Genomic DNA, 20,115 nt, shown 5'->3' on the forward strand with positions numbered 1-20,115 from the left:
AGGGAGATTGAGCTACAAAAATATCATTTGAGCCCCTGGATCCAGCCTTTCCTGATGCCTGTCCTATCTTCGAACTTACTGGTTTTGTTAGCCCCCAAATTCCCTTGTTGCCAAAATCATTTGGGGTTGGGTTTCCATAAATGAGTGCAGATCAAAATTCTGCTCACAGCCATCCAGAAAGGTCATGTGACACCATGTCAAAGCTCTCGCCAAAGCCTGCTACCTCACTGAAGTCCCAATCTACAACATCGTATTGTAGTTAGAAAGTCCAGCTCTTGAGTCCAATAACCCAGGTCCATCCTGACTGGCTCTGGGCCTTGGACAGATCACTGCAGGACTTCTGCCTCACCGTTCTCATCTGTACCTACTACATGGGACTACCACTGAGAAAGAGTCAATGCATGCAAAGTCCTTACAACCACACCTGGCCCGCAGAAATGCCTAAAACACAATCATCCTCGTTGTTGTTATTATTCTCACACTATTAGTATCATTACCTGTCCAGTTACACTGGCAAAGTCAATGTCTTCCTGTACTAGCCCTGGACCGGCACCGGGTGCTCTCAACCTTCTTTTACAAGGCTCTTCCGTCGTCCCTGGCACAATGCTTCCTTCAGTCTCTCCTAGGATCAATAGCAACTCACCTTCCTCCCTCTGATCTCTTTGCCAAAACGTACTCATCCACTGCCATGTCATAATTTACTCCATTTAGCTGCTCAGATGGAAGCTCCCCTACTCCAGGGATGTATGGGACAGGGAAGTGACGGGGTGTGGTCCTGGGCCCTTCCCTGCTATGCAGACATACGGTGCTACCTCAATCATATGCAGCTGAGCAAACCTCAGAAAGTGAGGTGGACCTCCTAATTAAAAGGCAGCCCTGAGCTGTCAATAAAATTATGCATAAAGGAAATGTTTAAAAACACCATAGTGACACTCTCTTTCTAAAACTGAAAATGTTTGAAAAAAAGGGGGACGGGGGTTGAGTGTCAACTCTTGCTCTTGATTTCAGCTCAGGTCACGGTCTCGGGGTTGTGGGGTCGAGCCCCACGTCGGGGTCCACGCTCAGCATGGAGCCTGCTTGTCCCTCTCCCTCCCCTTTGGCCCCTCCCCTCTCTCTCTCTCTCAAAATGAATCAATAAAATCTTCGAAGAGAATTAAAACACAGGAGTGACTTCCTTGAGACAGATTTCCACTTGAGATGTTTTTGACTTCAATTGTGGGGGAAAATAAAAAGAGAGTGTCCTCCTCGACGCGGCCATTCCTTCTTCCCTCCCTGAAGCTCAGAAAACCATCTCTGATCCGCGAAACACTGCACTGCCTTTGAAACTGCTGGCTGGAAGAACGGCGAGTCTCGTCTTCTCTACCGATTTCTGCAAAGCGACAGGGACCAGCATTTGTTTTTATTTGTTTGGGGAGGGCAGCTCTTCTGTTGCATCCGTCTCTTGGGCCACTCAGTGTGACTGATCATCTTTCACACCGGGCCCGGCCTGACAGCTCCAACCACCGTCTCCCGCGGCGCCCTGGGCTCACCTCGCCATCACACGCGCGCCGCTTCCACGGCACGGTGCACGTCCACGTCTGCTGCCGCCGCCTTCCCAGCACCGGGCTCGGCAGAGGCGCTTGACAAGAGCGGTAGCAACGGTAACAACAAAATGTTCAATGTGTGAGTAAACAAACAGACCGAAGAATGAAAGAAACATGTGGCTCCATGAACAGCGAAGGAATCCCTCGGGGCCCAAACCTTTCGCCCCTTATCGACACAGGGATCGACGTGCAAAGCTGGGATATGACATGTGCGACCCCTCCACTGTAGGCAGGTGCACCTCATTTTGCTTTTGTTTGTATTTTGTCCTCCTCACTACAGACTCCCTCCCACTACCTGCGTAAACCTGGCATGTCTCGGCCCGGGCCCGCACGCGCGTGCTGCAATAGCCTCCCGTTCCACACGGTGACAAGTTGGGATCAGAAGACCCGGAGGGGCTTCCGAGGACTCCGGGACAGCCAGTGTCCTTTTGCTTCCCTCCTCCCTCTCCCTGTGCGGAAGCGCCTTCTTACCTTCAAAGCTCCCGGCAAACAGGTAAAGCCAGGTGATGGCTGGGATGCAGAGAACGGTCAGCGAGGCAGCCAGGAATTTCCGTCTCCCTCTGCAGATTCCCAGCATCCTCTCAGAAGTGGCAACCCCTAATCCCAGCGCCGCTTCTCTGCCCGGAGCACGGGGTCCTCGGCCTCCCTCATAATACTTTCTGAAAGGAAGAGCAAAGAGGAAGGGCTGAGTTCCCAGCACTGTAAAAGGATGCAAATTGCAGAGGGGGTGTATCCCGGAGATCCTGAAAGTATCTGGCTCCTCGACGACTTCCTGCTGACCTTCTAGCCCAAGACACAATGCTGCAGTCTTACATCTATCAAAACCGAGACAGCTCTTTTAAAAGTAAATAAAGGATGATGAAAACTATGACACCGCTCCCTCCCTCCTTCCCTCTCTCTCTTTCTCGCACGCGCACACACACACACACACACACACACGTGCGTGCGCAAGTATTTTATAGTACAGATTAGTTTGAAGCCTGAACACACTTACTAAAAATGCATTTAGTTAGCACCTTGTATGTACCAAGCACTAACTAGGTGCCCTGTTTTCAAAAATGCCAGGAACACGGGTTAGTTTCCAAGAACACAGTCTAACAAGAGAGACCAACTTAAAACATCCACGGGCACTCCAAAACTGTGATGACTGAGAAGTGCATGCATGGACCTCTCTGGAAAGACCAAGGAAGTTGCTGACTGATCCCTGGGCGGTCAAAATGGCAGAACAGTTCCTGAGTTCGAGCCAGGGAGAGCCGTGGAAGACGCCGGGGGCTGCCTCCTGGCGCACTCGGAGGAGAGGAGGCTGGGTCAGCCAATGTCATCTGCAGGGAACCACATCCCGATCACAGCTGATAACCTACAAACACTCACCAGGGACTGTCTTAATAGCTTCCACCTTTAATATGGAAGATGTCCAGAAAAGCATGGAAACGATTAAAACGTGCAGAAGATGGAGAGGAACACAGATAACCTGTCACCAGCCTGCAGAGAGTCAATCCTGAGGCCAGGCGGAAGACTTGCTGAGACGTGTTCAAAGCAGAGGGAGAAGGTCAATGCACATGGAGTAGAGGCCCAGGATCCTTCACCTGGGGATCTGACCGGCAGGTCATGTGCCTTATAAAAGAATTTAAAAACCAACAGCCCTGCAATCTCATCTCCGCCTATCTCCTCACATCGAGCTCACACTGACTGCAGGTGGAGCGAGGAGCCTCCCAAACGGAGCAGAACCTACCCCTGCAGGCAGCTATACAAGGCTTGTCATCCCCAAAGAAATTGCTGGTTTGGGTGTCCCTTTGGGTATTCCCATAGTATATCCTTCCCTCTGCCATAACCCTTAAACCCCATGGGACTATGGCCTGGTTGAACCGTCTGTCCTCCCCACCAGCCTTGGGGTTTCCGGGAGACAGACATCCTGTCCACTCACCTTGCATTCCCTAAGACCGGGCATACCATCTGTCACCTGTAGGCTGGCTGATAGCTGTTGGCTGAACAAATAAATGGGATCAGATTCTAACCAAAGGCAGCGCTCCCAAGCTTCAGGAGTCTGTGTTCAGCAAGTTGCTGGCAATAAACACCTAATGGAGCCAATCTCAATTGTCAACGCCAGGTTTGCTTCTGCACCCAACTCTGACATGATTTTCTAAATGGCCCTCCTTTGAAACAGATGAATGATCCCAGGGCTGGAGGGTGTGGGCTAGCAAGGAAAACCAAACAAGCAAAATCGCTTTAAACAAGGAATGTTGATTGGAGGAAAGTCCCCCGTGGGAAGTGTTTCATTCTGAAGCATGGGCAACAGACCCTCCACACAAACTGTGTCACCAAGAATTAGGATCGCCCCGCCACTGGCCAAATCTCGCAGGAAGAACAGGGGATAGGAGGCTATGCAGTTAGATCTGGATTCAAATCCAGTTCCACACGTGACTAGCTGTGACACTGGCAAGCCCCCTGTCGCTGCGTAAGCTTCATTTTGTTCGTCTCAAGCAATGGCCTCTCTGTCAGACAGTCTTAAACGAGAGAGCCCTTGAGTAAGTGCTGAGCAAAGGAACATGTGACAGGGCGAGCCCCACCTCTTCCCGAGAGCTGAACGAGGAGCAGTACTCAGGCTTTTCCAGAAAACAGATCCCAACAAGTACGTTCGGCTGACACCACCAAATGGGTGATCTCAACCTGAACATCCTACTCGAATCTCCTTTAGGAGATACCACCACATTAAAATGGCCCTTTGTGGGTTGTTTGTTTGTTTGTTTTCAGTTCACTTATAATAATAGTAGCAAAGACAACTAGCAGTAATAACCTGTGAGGTAGGAACCAGTTTCCATCCCCATTTAATGGATGAGAAACTGAGGCTTAAAAAGACCAACTGGCCAAAGGTTATACCAGCAACACCTCAGGCTCTCCTCTCCCTAAGGAGACTGATTCTAACTGATTCTAACAACCTTTGCCAGGGGTCATTTTCCCTCTGATCTAACCTAAATCCTTCATATTGAATCTTAGGATTTTTCTTCCCAGAGTTCAATATATCACCACTGTTTGCTCTCATTCAAAAAAAAGTTCAATAGAACAAAAACTGGAAAGCTCTTGGTGAATTTGGACTTCAGGGGAAAGTAGGACTATATATGGAGCTGAACTCAAGTGGTGTTAATATTTAAAAGCATTTTTAAAAAACTCTTTAAGACACTTATTTTCCTCTTTTCCTCGCTCCATCTGCAAAAGTTAATTTCAACTGGCACAATTTGTCCAAAGTTTTAAAACAGAGTCTAGGGTGGTTTGCATTTTATGATAACACTGGCATCTAAAATTAAACCCAGCAGGTAAAAAATATTCCTTCATGGATTTGACTTTTAAATGACACCTCTGTGCACTAAAAACACATTTTAAAGAAAAATCTCAATTTATATCAGAAGTTACTCTAGGAAGTCAATACAGGAATCAACACAGGAAGGAAGGAAGGAAAAAACCGAAGGTGGGCTGAAAATTACCTCCCACATGTGTAAACATTGATGGATTAACTGGAAAATCAGTCTGGAACCTGATTTTGCCTGGTCAGAGGGAGACAGACTCCTGGGGCAAAGAGTCACCTTTAAAATGCCCCTGCCTCGAACCCAACACCAAATTCTCCTTGGCCAAGATGGTCAATTCTCCCACTAAACATCTACTACTCCATCTGTCTTCTCCCATCTGTCTTAACCAATGAAATTCACATTTATGCAAAACATTGCATGAGCCAGAAAAAGTATCGTGATCTATTAAAGCCACAAAAGCAGCATTCACAGCTGAGAGTAAATAAAATGTGATTACAAGTATCCTTCAGTCCAATGTAACACATTGTATACACATGTACAAATACCTATAAAACTATACATATGAAAAAAGGTATAAAGGTTATAGGTTATCTCTGGGTATAGGATATGGATAATTTAAATATATATGAATATGTATTTTTCCCAAATTTTATACAAAAAATAGTGTGGCTTTTATAATTTAAAACTTGAATCACCATGTCTTCTTGTTATATTGCACATGATTCAAAATACCTCAGCGCGAACAGTGAAGAATACATGAGTTAGTTTTACTTTACATGCAAGGTGCAGTGAGTTAAGATCTGTAGGATCCTTGGGGAGCCTGGGTGGCTCAGTTGTTAAGCATCTGCCTTTGGCTCAGGTCATGGTCCCAGGGTCCTGGGATCGAGCCTGGCATCAGGCTCCCTCCTCAGTGGGAAGCCTGCTTCTCCCTCTCCCTCTCCCCCTGCTTGTGTTCCCTCTGACTTTGTCTTTCTCTGTCAAATAAATAAATAAAATCTTAAAAAAAAAAAATCTGTAGGATCCTCATTGGGAATACACCCTCCAGGGGTGGCTGGCTACCATTTGAAAGACTCTAGTCAGAAGCTCACATTCCAAATGCTGATCTGATCAACACTGGAGATTGTCTTTTTTTTTTTTTTTTTTAAGTAGGCTCCACAGCCAACATGGGGCTTGAACTCACAACCCCGAGATCAAGAGTTGTAAGCTCTACCAACTGAGCCAGCCAGGTGCCCCTGGAGGTTGTCTTTTAATGAGCATCATTAGAAATGAGTTTTCATGGGTGTTCAAGATGTATGAGTTGTCTAGAAATACTGCACATGAAGAGGGAATAAAAATTTAAGTAATCTCCAAAAGAAACAAATAAACAAAACGTCTAAGGAACCCAATGGCCAAAATCCTTCAGATTCACTTAGGAGCCAAACTGATCGCAGGCAACAGAGTTGGGTCACCGACTGTAACTTTAAGATCGGGTGAATCCTGTCAGTTCCATGTTGTCATCTGAGTCTCAAGTGAACCTTTCTTAGGGGTCCTACAGCAGACGGACCCTCCACAGATGTCAGCTTTGTTTTATCATTATTTGTACTACTGCACCCCTTGCCTATAGCCAACTTTCCCACACAGCCCTACTATCCAGCCATGCCTTTCCTCCTCTCCTGCACCTCCAGAGGAATTTCAAGTCCTTGCTGCCTCTGCAGAACATCTCCCGACAAGTCCAGACCTGGAGGTGCTTCCTCCCTTTGTTCTAAATTCCAAAGGCTGTCAGCAGCACATTCCTGATCACATCACTGTCTTCTAATCATTTCCCAGCATTAATTTCTCTTGACTACACCAAAACTCCTTAAGGGCCAAGGATCCAGGTCCTCTCGTGTTTGTCTTCAGCCTCTGCCTGAGACCAGCAGCTAAGACCACAGTTTATACTTAGCCATCTCCATCCAAAGTGTGGTCCCTGAAACACCAGCAGCAGCAGCTCATATCTTGCCAGAAATGCAGGCTGTCAGGTACCCCCCCCCAGCCCCACGGATCAACATCTGCACTTTAACAAGCGCACACCACTGTTTCAGAGCCCTGTACTACTAAAGCATTGAGTAACTAACCGGTTATTGTCTCCCACCACTCCTACGGACCCCCTCCCTCACCTCACCCCTGCAGGGACTGGCCAGGGCACTAGGGAGAACCAGCACATCCTGGACTTTGTTGGTTATCTATTTATTACAACAGTTCTCTGACAGATGGAAGGAGAGTTCCTAGAAGGAAAAGTGCCTCTTTCTAATTAAACAGAGGCATCTTATGGACTCGCGGTGGCTCTGATGGCCCATCCTGAGCTCCCATCAAAAACACTGCTTAACCATTTGAATGACTGGACAGCACCAACACCACCCACCGAGGCATCACTATACCCGTCCTGCAGATCAAGAGAGGCTTGAGGACACTGATTTCATTGTTGGAAACCCTGGGACCCAAATTCCAGTGCTTCCTGAGAAAACGGAACACCAGTTCTGTGCTACAGGACACACAACTGATGACCAGTCTGTCTCCCCAGTCAGAGCACAATGCCTCAAGGCCAGGCGTTTCTGTCTACTTTGGCCACTGTTGTTTTCTTTGTTGCTAGCACACGATCTAGCATATAGGAGGAGATCGCTAAGTATTTACTGAATGGATCAATGACTGAATATCTCCGTCACAGCCAGCAGCCTCCCTGGATGTGCATTATCATACAAACTACCCAGTCTGATTCAAGGGCCAGCCCACACCTTCCCCCCCCCCCCACCCAAGCCCAGCTATGGAATCCTCTGGAACTTCCACTAAGGGATCAGCAAATTCCTCTTGAACCTCCATTTCCCCTGGCTCCCTTCCAGCTCTGCTCTTGGGGGAAAGTACAGCCGTGCCCTCGATCATGGCTTTCCCCAAAGGAGAACCCTTTCCCCTACTCTCTCATGCAAATACCTGAGGGCTAGGAAGGAGGCATGTGCCCCCTCTTACTGCCTCTCCCTCTTCTGAAGACCCTGCTCCTCTGTGGCTCACCATTGTTCTCTCCGTCCTAGTCACTGTCACCTGGCATCTGCTGGGTACTCCTCTCATTCTGGAAGACCTCAGTGTCCGCCGCACGCTCCTCCACCTCTCCGCCCCGATTCCGTGACAGAAACGGTCAGTTCAAAATGCCTGCCGCTTCACATGGGCCAAATTTACATTCTAGAACTTGGTGTCACCCAAACCAGCACAACCTCCCAAATCTCAAGTGTCAGTGTCAACCCCCGGGGGCCTTCCTGGGCTGCCATTACACAAATTCTTCACTGTCATCGTGAACCCCAATCCACCGGCTTTCTTCATGCCTGCCCATCCAGCTCTAGATTTTCCTTATGTTCACTCTCATTCGGCTAACAGGCCATGATTCAGTATTACAACCTCCCTCTGCAAGCACGCACGGCCCCCCTTGGCCCTCCTTTCCAATTGTACCAGCCTGGAAAAATCCACTCGTGCAGATGAGCACAACCATACGTGTTCACCATGGCTTTCCTTGGGAAGCCAAATGCTGGTGTAGGAAACCACTATCAGGCAGGCAGATCCGTTCCATTTAGTCATGTCTGATTTCAAATGGGCAGTCAACTGCTAAGAGACGCTATTACCTTTCTCTGGTAAACTCACTTTATTACCTGAGATATTTACTTCATACATTCCTTTTCTCCTCAAGCTTCCTCTTTTCCAAATGGCAAATTCCAGGAGGGTTCCAGGATGCAGTGTGGGACCCACCGTGCTTTCTCTCCCCAGGTGAGATCCCTCATTCCAGTGTCCCATGAGACAGTCTCCAGGCTGATGCCTCCCACATTTTTATCTCCAGCTCTGGCCTCTCCTCTGACCTAGAGACTCACGTGTACAAAGACCTTCCCCTACCCTGTGGCCTCAGACCTCAATCCCAATTTCCCTCTCCCCCACCCCTCTTCTCCAGAGCTTTCCACCTCCTTAAAGAGCACCATCATCTACATCAAAGCTCAAGCCCCACACCTGGGAGCCATTCCCCATTCCTTACTCACCCCTCATATCTTGTCAAATCTGGCCATCCTCAAATCCTGCCATTTTTACCTCTAAAACATGTATTCTGTCCAATGATACACCCACTTCTTTCCAGTTTTACTGCCACTATATAAATCCAAGCCACCATAGTCTCATGCGTGGACCCAGTGCAATAGCCTCCTAACTCAGATCACACCGGAAATTATTCAACATTTCCCCCACAGCTCTTAAAATAAATCCCAAACTCTTCGGCGTGTCTGTAAGGAGCTACTTGGCTTGACCTCTAACTGCCTCTCGGTCTTCATCTCTGGCCAGTCACCCTTTAATTCTCCTTGCCTCCAGCCATCCCGGCCCTCTCACTTCCAGAACGCACCTCAGGGCCTTTGCCAAGTATGTTCCCTCTGTCTGGAATGCTTATCACTCTGCTTTTTGCTGGGCTAAGGGCTGCTGATTCTTCAAGCCAAGGTCTTCAGTGCAGTCAACTCACAGAGGTCTTCTCCGATGGCCCTATGCCCAAGGGCCCCTCCTTCGCTCCATCTGTCACCATGCTCTGGCCACTCCCTCTACTGTCCTCCTCAGACTTTGGCATGATACAATTATCTGAGGGATTACTTATTTAATGGTGACCTCTCGCACTAGATTTCAGTCTCCCCTTGGGCAAAAATGGCTGCTTTAATTTCAGTGCACACCCAGACACACACAAGTCTTACTCCTTAAATGGATGAATGAGCAAGTGAATGAACATGCCAGACAGCCTCAACCACCAGATACCTTGTAGTCCTTCTACTGTTGTTTTAATAAGCCCTTTCTACACGAAAGCTTGCCATCTTGCTGCCTGACTCTGTAACATTTGTAATAGGAGAAAACAGAATCCACACAGTGCCCCACATAGGTCCCTACGGATGGGGTGAACCCTGCCGAGACCCTTTGGTACGTTTGAGGTCACTTGCCAAGTTCACTTTGGTAACCTTCTCTCCTTTCTCTGCTCCACAAGGAAGAACACACAAGGGGGGTTGGGCCTCTCCCTCGGAGTCTAGGGCTTCCCTCTGGGAGGCCTAACCCCACAGATGCTTCCTCCCTCCCTCTCTTCTTTGCACATCAGGGCCGAAAGCATCTCCCTCCGGGAGATGATGCTTGGGCTTGTCAAAATGGTACACCCGATTCCTTTTCTCCTTCAGAGAATGGCATTTGGCCTTGGGGGCACTGTTTAAAAATTGATCACGTGAACTACAAGAGTAAAAGCCACCAGCAATATGCTTTGGAGCAAACGTTGAAAACGTGGAGTTCACTGTTTTAAAGGACTCTAAGGGCCCATTTCTGCCAACTTGGTTTGTCTTGATCCCACTGTGAAGTCCAATCCTCTTGCCGCAGAGAAACATGTCCTTTTGCTCTCAGAACCACTATGACATCTTAGATAGAGGTCTTGCTAGGGTCTCCGAGCCAGTCGTCACCCACCCATTTCACACAACTTTGCAGTTAGGACACGCCACCTGCAGCCTGAGAGCCTAGCCATCTTGTCTCCGTTATGTTCACGGCGAGCTCCAAGGCACGGTCTGCATCTGATGAAGGCCTCACAGCATTTACGGAGGACGGGGAGTCAGGACTTGGGTTCAAGTATCAGCTCTGCACGTTGGCTATAGGATCTTGACAAGTCATTCAATATCCCACAGGCTCCCATCCTTTTTCGTGAAAGGCCATGGCAATATCAAGCACTATTGGTTATTGCAAGGATTGAGGGAGATCAAAAGAATCTCCAAAATACGATTGCACAGCAACATGAGATGCTAGAGTAGTATTAATAACATTAAATTAGTTGGATTTCAGCTGCTTGACCAGTCAAATTCTAAGGCCCACAAAGTAGTTAGAATGGTGTCTTCATCCATTTGGGCTGCTTTGGAAAAATACCATAGACTGGGCAACGTAAACAACAAACATTTATTTCTCACAGTTCTGGAGGGTAGGAAGGCCAAGACCCAGGTTCTAGCATGTTCGGTGTCTGGTGAGAGCCCGCTTCCTGTGTCTGCCCACGGGGATGCAGGGGAGCTCTCTGGGGTCCCTTTTATGAAGGCACAGTCCCATTCACAAGGGCTCCACCCTCATGACCTAATCACCTCCCAAAGGCCCCACCTCCTAATAGCACTGCATGGGGGGTTGGGATTCAACATGTGGATTTTAGGGGGACCCAAACATCCAGTCCATAAGTAAAGAGGGAAGGGATCTAACAAATATGGCTGGCCCTGGTCCTGCCTCAAGCTGGCATATACTTAAAAGGAAAAAACATCCTACCATCTATGGGGGGGGGGGGAAATAAACTGTACTGAGCACATTATTCAATGAATGTCGAATTTTTTAAAGGGGTCATTTCTGTTCTTTAAAAAAAGGAACTGCCCCATGAAGCCAATTATATCTCAAAACTCTGTGCCAGGAAATGATTTGCGAAGAACCAAACCAATATGCTTCCTGGGACAAGATGATAGCTACTCTTACAAAGCTCATCCTGTTCTCCATAGCCACCTTTAAAAAGGAAAAAAGAAATAAGGGAAGTTAATTTTAATACTAGATTTTATTTGGCCTAGTGTGTCTAAAACATTAGCATTTTAACATGTCACCAGTATAAAATATTACCAAGAGATTCCATTCTTTTTCTTGTGCTAAGTCTTCAAAATTCAGAGCGCACCTACTGGGACAAGTGCCGCTCAATCTGAACGAGCCACATTTCAAGTACTCCAGAGCCACGGTGCGGAACAGTCCAGGTGAGCAGCTTCTGAGCCTTCCCATCATCGTGCTTCGGGAAGCAACCGTGGCTGCAGGCCGTAGACTGAGCTGGAACAGAGGACCCAAGGCTCTGCAGGAACACAGGCTGGAGATACGGCAGCCAGGCGGGTGACGGCGGAACCAGAGAGGACTAGATTTCACTGGACATGAGCACACTCGAGAAGGGAGACAATATATGGCAGCCAACGAGGATGCCAAGCACCATCCTGACACTCCACGTGGTCTTAACTCACTCAGTCTTTACAACCAATCTGTGCAAATCCACTTTACAGGTAAGGGCACCAAGGCTCAAAAGACTGAGTGACTCAGGTCGCATAGCTGGGGGAAGGGTAGGGTAGGGTAAGAAGGTGCCTGGGGTTAACCCCAAGACTCCTGACGTCAAATCCAATGTGTTTTGCTTGGCATGGCATTAAAGGCCACCATGACCTGCAGCCCACCCACATCACACCTTCCGATGCAGGACCAGCACCTGGATGAAGGACGCTGTGTCCTTCACATTGCCCTGCTGTGACTTCTTCTTCCTCCTGGTCTAACTCCCTCTAAGAGTGACCCTCTAAGACATGGTGACCCTCTAAGACAGTGGCTCTCAACTGGGGGTAATTTTGCACCCCCCACCCGAAGGATACTTGGCAATGTCTAAAGACATTTTTGATAGTCAAGACTGGAGAGAATGGGGTGCTCCTAGCATCTAGGGACCCAGGAAGTATTGCACATTCGCTGTGGTCATCTTGTCCACAGCTACCTCCCTCGGCCTGGGGAGGTGGAGTGAGCTGATCTGCATCCCAGCTCCTTAATTTCCACCCCTTATATCACACCATACAACCCGGTTTCCGCTTTTTCAGGGCAGGAGCTCAAGTTTCATAGAGATGTCGACAGGTGGGCGGTGTGAACATCACTTCTAACACGGAGCTCTCTCTGACGTGACACAGGTGGGGAAGCAAAAAGGAGGAAAAGACTTGAGAAGCAATCAAAAATTTCCACTTACAATATTAACCTCTTTCAACAATGCATTGCCAAACAGATCTTTAATGCAAATTGATCTTTCCCGGGGATACACACTTTTCCTGGGGTCAGACGACAGCTCCGGGAAGGCTGATTTTTATGTTTTTGTTCTGAATGTTAAATCAGCGCTTAATCATATCCATGAGGCGACCCACTGGAGTGTTTTGGTCTTCATTCTTTTGATTTTCACTCTGGGAAGGGATGATTTAAGCAGGCATGCCTCCCATTTCCATTCTGCTTAAGCAAACACTCATAAGCATTTATCAAGGGCGGAGACTGCTAAATGCACTCCAGTCTTCCCAACTGCTGGAGGAGGACGTGTCTCACTTGCAGAGTCTATTTTGCCTCCGTGTTTCAAGGCCTATGGAGATTTCATGTAAATCTCTCTTGTGGCAAATGATAAGAAGGTAGCTATTTCTTTACCTTCTCTTGACTCCCCAACTTTCATCCCCATTCCACCCAAGACATGGGGCTTGGGGCTGAGGATAAGAGAAGGATACAACAGGGTCCCTGCCCTTGAGCAGACCTTTAAGAGTGTAGGGGACAGACGCCGACACCATGAACAGGAACGCAAGACAGGATCAGGGAAACATGACTCTCGGGAGAAAACATTTGGGCTGAGCAAAGGGAGGATGGCCCAATTCCAAAGGCTGGCAAGGAAAGGGATGTCTCCCCTGGCAGAGAGAGCCTCCCAGGAAAGTACAAGGGCATGCCTGGGATCAGGGGACGGCAGCCAAACACTCCTTGCAGAGTCAGGTAAGGAGGGTGATGGGTGGAGGGGAATGAGCCTGGAGGGCCTTGAATGCCAAGTGAAGGAGAACTTGGACTTCATCCTACAGCCCCTCAGGAGCTACTGAGCAGGAATTACAGCATCTGTGGTTAAGAAAACCAACAACTCTGCGAGCGATGTGAATTCTGGGTTAGGCAAAGAAGAAAGTACATCCCAGAGGCCAACCCGAAGGCTTCCGGGGGCAGACCCAGCTGGGGCCATCCCAAAAGCCGTGTCCTTATTTGGGGAACATTTCCGTTAACATAGTGTTGATCTGGTCCATATGTGGGTACAACGGACTGAATGTTTGTGTTCGCCCAAAATGTGTATGTTGAAATCCTAATCCCCAGTGTGATGGTCTTAGGAGGTAGGGCCTTTGGGAGGTAATTAGGTCACAAGGGTGGAGCCCATGAATGGGATTCATGTCCTTATTAAAGGGACTCTCTCCACCGTGTGAGGATACAAGAAGTCAGTGATCTGCAACCTGAAAGAGTCTCCTCACCAAGACCTGACTATGCCAGCAGGCTGATCTCAGACCTCCAGCTTCCAGAACCGTGAGAAATAAATGTCTGTTGTCTAGAATACACCCACCCAGCCTGTGTACCGTGTCCCAGCAGCCCTCGTGGACTAAGACAGTGAGGCAGCACTATGCTCTGGGATGGGGCCTCTAGCTGCGGGGCGCTGGTCTCGGAGTGCTGGAGGGACACGATTCTCCTTTGCCAGGGACTGGTTTGGGGATGGCCTGTGACCCAGTCCTGGTCATAAACTGCAATGAAAAGTCACAGTGTCACCAAAGCCACAGGAGGGAAAGTGTCATGAAGAAAATTCCTCTTTCAGACAGACAGAAACCTTATTTGCCTCAGATCATAGAGGCAACACTCTCTGCCTCCTGATTTCAAGATATTTGAGCTACATTGTGTGATGGTTCCCAAGTGTGACATGGTCCCCTGTTTTGGGCCACAGAAATATCCTTGCAACTAAAGAAAAATGATGTGTTTTTTTTTTTTTTTTACTGAAGTAGGATTCTCATAACATAAAATTAACCTTTTTTTTTTTAAAAAAAAAAAAAAGATTTATTTGTTTATTTTAGAGAGAGAGAGAATCTCAAGCAGACTCCGCACTGAGAGCAGAGCCTGACACGGGGCTCGATCTCACGACCATGAGCTCATGACCTGAGCCGAAACCAAGAGTCGGACACTTGACTGACTGTGCCACCCAGGCGCCCCTAAAATTAACCATTTTAACGACACATAATTCAGTGGCATCTACTGCATTCGGTGTCATGTAAGCACACCTTGGTCTAATTCCAAAAAACTGTCATTACTCCAAAAGAAAATCCCGTACCATTAAGCAGTCACTCCCCGTTTTCCCCCCTCTCCGGGCCCCTAAGAATCACCACTTTGCTTTCTGTCTCTATGGATTCACCCACGCTGGATATTTCGTATAAGTGAAGCCACATTCAGCCTTTTGTATCTGCCTTCTTTCACCTAGCGTAATGCTTCTATGGTTCAACCGCATTCTAGCATTACCAGTATGTCATTCCTCTTTATGGCTGGATAATATTCCACTGCATGGATAGACACATTGTCGATCCATTCACCGGCTGATGGACATTTGGGTTGTTTCCATCTTTGGGTAATTCTGAGTTGTGCCCCTATAAATGCTTGTGTACAATACTTCTTTGAGAAAAATGGCTCTTCTTAAGGTTATCGAAATCCCTTTGTTCTATGCACATAAGGAGGTCTATTATTATGAATGATTTTAAATGTCTAGAACCTCGGACTTGGGGAACTCAACTAGAAAGAGCTATTTAGCATCTACTTGCAGCTGGGTCTATACCAGGCACTAGAGGACATTTCCATCTCATTCAACCCTCAAGACTTCTTTTTTTTAAAAAAGATTATTTATTTTAGAGTCAGTGTGTGCACGCGTGCAAGTGGGAGGAGGGGCACAGGGAGAAGAAGAGAGAGGGAATCTCAGACTCTCTGCTGAGCGCGGAGCCCCACACAGGGCTTGATCTCATGACCCTGAGATCATGACCTGAGCCAAAACCAGGAGCCGGACGCTCAACTCACTGAGCCACCCAGGCGCCCCAACCCTCAAGACTTCTCACATTTGTGTGTCAAATGAGTCCACTGCAGAGATGAGAAAACCATGGCTCAGCGTGGATTAAATGTCATACCACACATGTTACACACATAGTATGGGGTAGAACCAGGATGAGACATGGTGAAAAAGTGCCCGGCCTGTTATCTGGCACAGAACACTATACAAAGAATATGAATGAATATGAATGAATGAATCAATATCTAGTTAATTCACCAAGTACCTAGTGGAAGTTTGATAATTAAAAAACAAAAGAACTTGGAGGAGGGTAAGAAGGAAGGTACGGTCTAATACTTACTTTTTCCCCCTCTCATAACTCATTGTACTTTTACGGTATGAAATGCTCGGTGGCTGGCTGTATTTGTTTCCTAAGACGGCTGGAACAAAGTTCCATAAACTGGGTGGCTTAGCAGAAATGTATCATCTCACAGCTCTAGGGGCTAGAAGTTCAAGACCGTGGCACCGTGGCATGAGCACAGTGTACGTTCTCCAAAGGCACTGAGGGAGGGCCTGTCCCAGGCCCCTCTCTGAGCCTCTGGCGGTCCCCTGGCTGATGGCAGCACAAGCCAAGGCTTCACGTGGCATCTCCCTCTGTGCATATCTGGGCCTAAATTTCCCCTTTTACAAGGACAACAGTCACACTTGATTAGGTCCCAACCTAATCCAGGATGATCTCATTCTAACTAATGACCTCTGCAATGACCCTATTTCCAAATAAGGACATATTCTGAGTACTGGGGGTTAAGACTTCTGCATATGAATTTGGGGGGGGATGGATATAATTTAGTCAGCAACAGTTAACCTCACCATCACGCAGAAGTCAAGAAAAGAAACCACCATGAAGGCAGAGAGTCAGGAAGAGGCATTGCAGTTCTATGGGGTCAGGGATACCCTGTCCCCAGAGGCCACCTGTCAGAGAGCAGCAGGACTGACTCAGGGCCACTGGAGGAAGGACAGGATGGCCTGGACCTACCACAGGTCTCAACCTTCTCGATGATGTGAAAGAAAGAGCATGAAACCAAGCCGCAGGAAACGCAGTCCTGCTCAACCAGCAATTACACCGTGACTTGACTGGAAACTCACCTTCTCTGGGCCTCAGCATCCAATGACAATCAATGCAGCTTCCCTAATGGATCCCTTCCCCCGAAAGGCATCTGCTTGTCAGTTCCAAGTCCATCAGGAGCTATAAACCCCTCCTCTGCAAGGGTGCAGAACTCTTCACAGCGTCTAACAACCTCTTACTGTCCTAGCTCTAGGTAAGAACCTCCAGCTACCGCTCCTGCCACCTTTAAAGTTAAAGGTAAAATCTCACGCATCTGGGCTCCTATAAAAAAAAATCAAATTATTCCGATGTATCTCACTCACACAACACGTCAGACAGACGCAGCACATAAAGTGAGCTCATTAGTTGTGGGGCTGCCAGGAGAACCTAATCATGGTGATAACACACAAAGCTGTCCCCGTCTTAGAAGTCAGGCTAAATGCTTTCCATTTTTATCACCCAATTCATAACCATGCTGTCTGGCTTTAAGAATCAATAGCCTGGTGGTTTTGGTATCCACTAAATTCTTCTTAGTTTGGACGTTTTTCATTTCCCATGCCACTTGAAGAGAGCAGAATAAGGTAAATTGCTCCTCTCATGGCATTTGTTTTTCCAAATCTATAATTTCCTACTGACATGTTCCACACACCAGGGAAGGCAAAGAAGGAAAGCAAGCAGCCCACAGAGGGCCCATCCTAAGATCAAGGAAGCATCAAACTGGGATCACATGGGACAACCAATTTAACAAGTTTCACGTCAGCAACTGTCAACTGGTCTACCAACACCAACTGGCGAGCCCATCATTCACCTAGCAAAGAACTGTTCTCTAACACCTAGTGCCAAATCCTGGGCTAATTTACATGCATGATCTCATCATTCCTCACAAGACAGCTGCCTGCAAAAATGCCTCTGTTTGATACACACATGCACAACACATATAACATATTTACGTATTTTTACACTGACATAGCACACTGAGACTAAAAAAGGAAAGCAACACCAGCTCAGTGGATAACAGAAAGCAGCGAGAAACTTGAAGAACAAGCACATAATGAAAGCCAATCAATATAAACATGCATAGACTCAAAAATCACTGAGGTTAAGCTAAATGAGAAGTTGGGAGAGGGAGTGGTTCTCAAATTCAATACCAGTCATCGAAACGTGGAAACTGGGGTTCAAAGACATGCCCAAAAATTATCCAGAAAGAAAAGGACAGAGTTAAGTCTGGAACCTGGGTCCTTGCCTTCTTGTCCCACTGCTTTTACCTTCTTTGTCATCTTCAAATCAACACATATTTTAAGAAATGTTTTGAAGGACCTACTTAATATGGAAAGCTTCATGATTTAGAAGCATTCAAGACGGGGCGGGGGGGGTGGTGAGAGAGAGAGAAAAAGACCCTTCAAGAATTTCTGAGCCCAAATCCAGAGAAACACAAAGTGTCTACCTGGGGCTCATGGAAGAGGGGAAAGGGGAGACTGCTAATGAGTATGTGGTTTCTTTTGGGGCTAATGGAAGTGTTCTGGCGGGGCGCCTGGGTGGCTCAGTCATTAAGGATCTGCCTTCGACTCAGGTCATGATCCCAGGGTCCTGGGATCGAGCCCCACCATCGGGCTCCCTTCTCCACAGGAAAGCCTGCTTCTCTCTCTCCCTCTCCCCCTGCTTGTGTTCCCTCTCTCGCTGTGTCTCTCTCTGTCAGATAAATAAAATCTTAAATAAAAAAAAAAGAGAAAGGAAGTGTTCTGGAATTAAACAGTAGTGACAGTCACACAATCTTGTGAATTACACTAAAACCACTGACTTGTAAACTCTTAACAGGGTAAAACTTATGGTATGTTATGTCTCCTTTGAAAAAATAATCAGTGGCATCAGAACAGTCAGGGCTTAATAACACAGACTAGCCCCTACCAAAATAATCAAGTTGTAAAAAAAATAAAAATAAAAAGATTCTACCAGTCACCCTTATTTATCCTGAGCAATTTCCAGACATAAGCATGTCAGCACACAACAGCTCTTTTTCTCACTGGAACTACACAATCATCCTGATGCTATTGTCCCCAAATTACGGAAAAAAGACTAAGTCTCCCAAAAGTCAAGAGATCTCCTCAAGATCATAGTATAAGGGGGTCAAACACCTGTCTTCTCTATCTCCTGCCACAGCGCTTAGCAAAATATATCTTAGTGAGTTGGTCTGGATCTCTCTCACCGGAGAGTGAGTCCCTGTGAGCAGGGACGATGTTTTTTCAGGCAAAGAACACGTCTGGAAGAGTACTTTGAGATTTACTGGAAGGCAGTCCGGGGCCAGGGAATGGAAAACGAAGAAGGTTGAGAAATGAATTTCCATGAAAAGAAGAGGCGTGTACTAGAGGTACTCCAGACAGAAGGTTTTAATTCCTGTTAATTTATATATATATATATTTTTTTTTTGGTTTTTAAATTTTTTTAATTCCTGTTAATTTAATCAAATATCCATGGAGGCCTGCTTGTGCCTGAGAAACGGTGCTTAAGGTCTAGCTGGGGAGAGGGGCACGGTCACACAACAAGACAACAGTAGCCTCAGGGCTACCTCGTGATTCGGACAATTTGTGTTGAGAAGTGGCTCTACGTCCCCTGGTGGCTACTGATCACCAGGCTCTGTGGGAGGTCATGGGCAAGAAAGGGCTGAGTCTTCTTTCATCAGTGGATGGTAAAGAGGACCTGTGGACTCAAAAGGAACTTCAAAGTTGCTAAAACCAATCAACACTGAACGGCCACAAGACAATCTTTCACTTTCTTCTTCCTTTTTTCTCCTTTTGTGCGTGCCAACTCATGACAACCTCCAATCCACCCTGCAGGGGGCCACCTCTCTGGGGAAGCAGACCTAGACTCCTTTGAGCCACCCTCCCTCCAAGACTCTATTTAATTAGAACCTTTTTCTGTTTCAACAATTGCAACAGCTGTTTTATTGCTGATAAATGTTACTACTAGGAGTAGTATTTTCTATCATATTCCAAGCAATATATTTGTACCAAGCACTGCATTTTAAGTGTTTTGCATGCAGGGTCTTACTGAAATCCAACCCTGTGAACTAGGTAATACTATCCCCCATTTTATAGAAAAGGAAACCGAGCAATCCGTCCCATGTTGTACAGCTAGTAAGTGACAGAGCCGGAGGAATGTCCACCCAGCAATCCGACTCCAGCACACGTGTACAGAGCTGCACTGCTGGCAGTTAACGTAAGAAATTCTGGATTTTATTCTAAATTTGAAGAAATACAAATTAACGGTAAAGATTTCTAATGTCCTAATTTGCTTCTTGAACTACCTCAGAGTTTAGGTATTTCAATGCACGATTAAATAACAGGTTGAAAACTTACAATGAAGGTGGCATTCGTCTCCCGAAGAAGCCTGTCCTGTTTTCAGAAGATAGTTGCAGGTACTAATAAGCACAAATGAACCTTTAACTTATTTGCATGTGTATACATAGAAACGTCGTCTGTATATATACGTACACACAATTACACACACACAGAGACATGCATATATAGCTTA

The 20,115-nt window shown here is 47.0% G+C and overlaps 1 protein-coding gene across 4 annotated transcripts in view; it reads right to left on the bottom strand.

Moving 5' to 3' along the window:
• The window catches only part of LARGE1 (LARGE xylosyl- and glucuronyltransferase 1), a 522,066-nt gene that overhangs the window by 379,868 nt on the left and 122,083 nt on the right, over positions 1 to 20,115 (bottom strand). For all 4 annotated transcript variants that reach the window (XM_032416931.1, XM_032416930.1, XM_032416932.1 and 1 more), the window contains one exon: positions 2,055 to 2,242. In XM_032416931.1, the coding sequence (XP_032272822.1) occupies positions 2,055 to 2,160 (106 nt within the window). In that variant the 5' untranslated portion in view covers positions 2,161 to 2,242. Of the gene's footprint in view, positions 1 to 2,054; positions 2,243 to 20,115 lie in introns of those variants that run through there.

This window comes from Phoca vitulina, unplaced genomic scaffold (genome assembly GCF_004348235.1).
Source record: "Phoca vitulina isolate PV1807 unplaced genomic scaffold, GSC_HSeal_1.0 scaffold19, whole genome shotgun sequence".
NCBI classification, from domain to species: domain Eukaryota; kingdom Metazoa; phylum Chordata; class Mammalia; order Carnivora; family Phocidae; genus Phoca; species Phoca vitulina.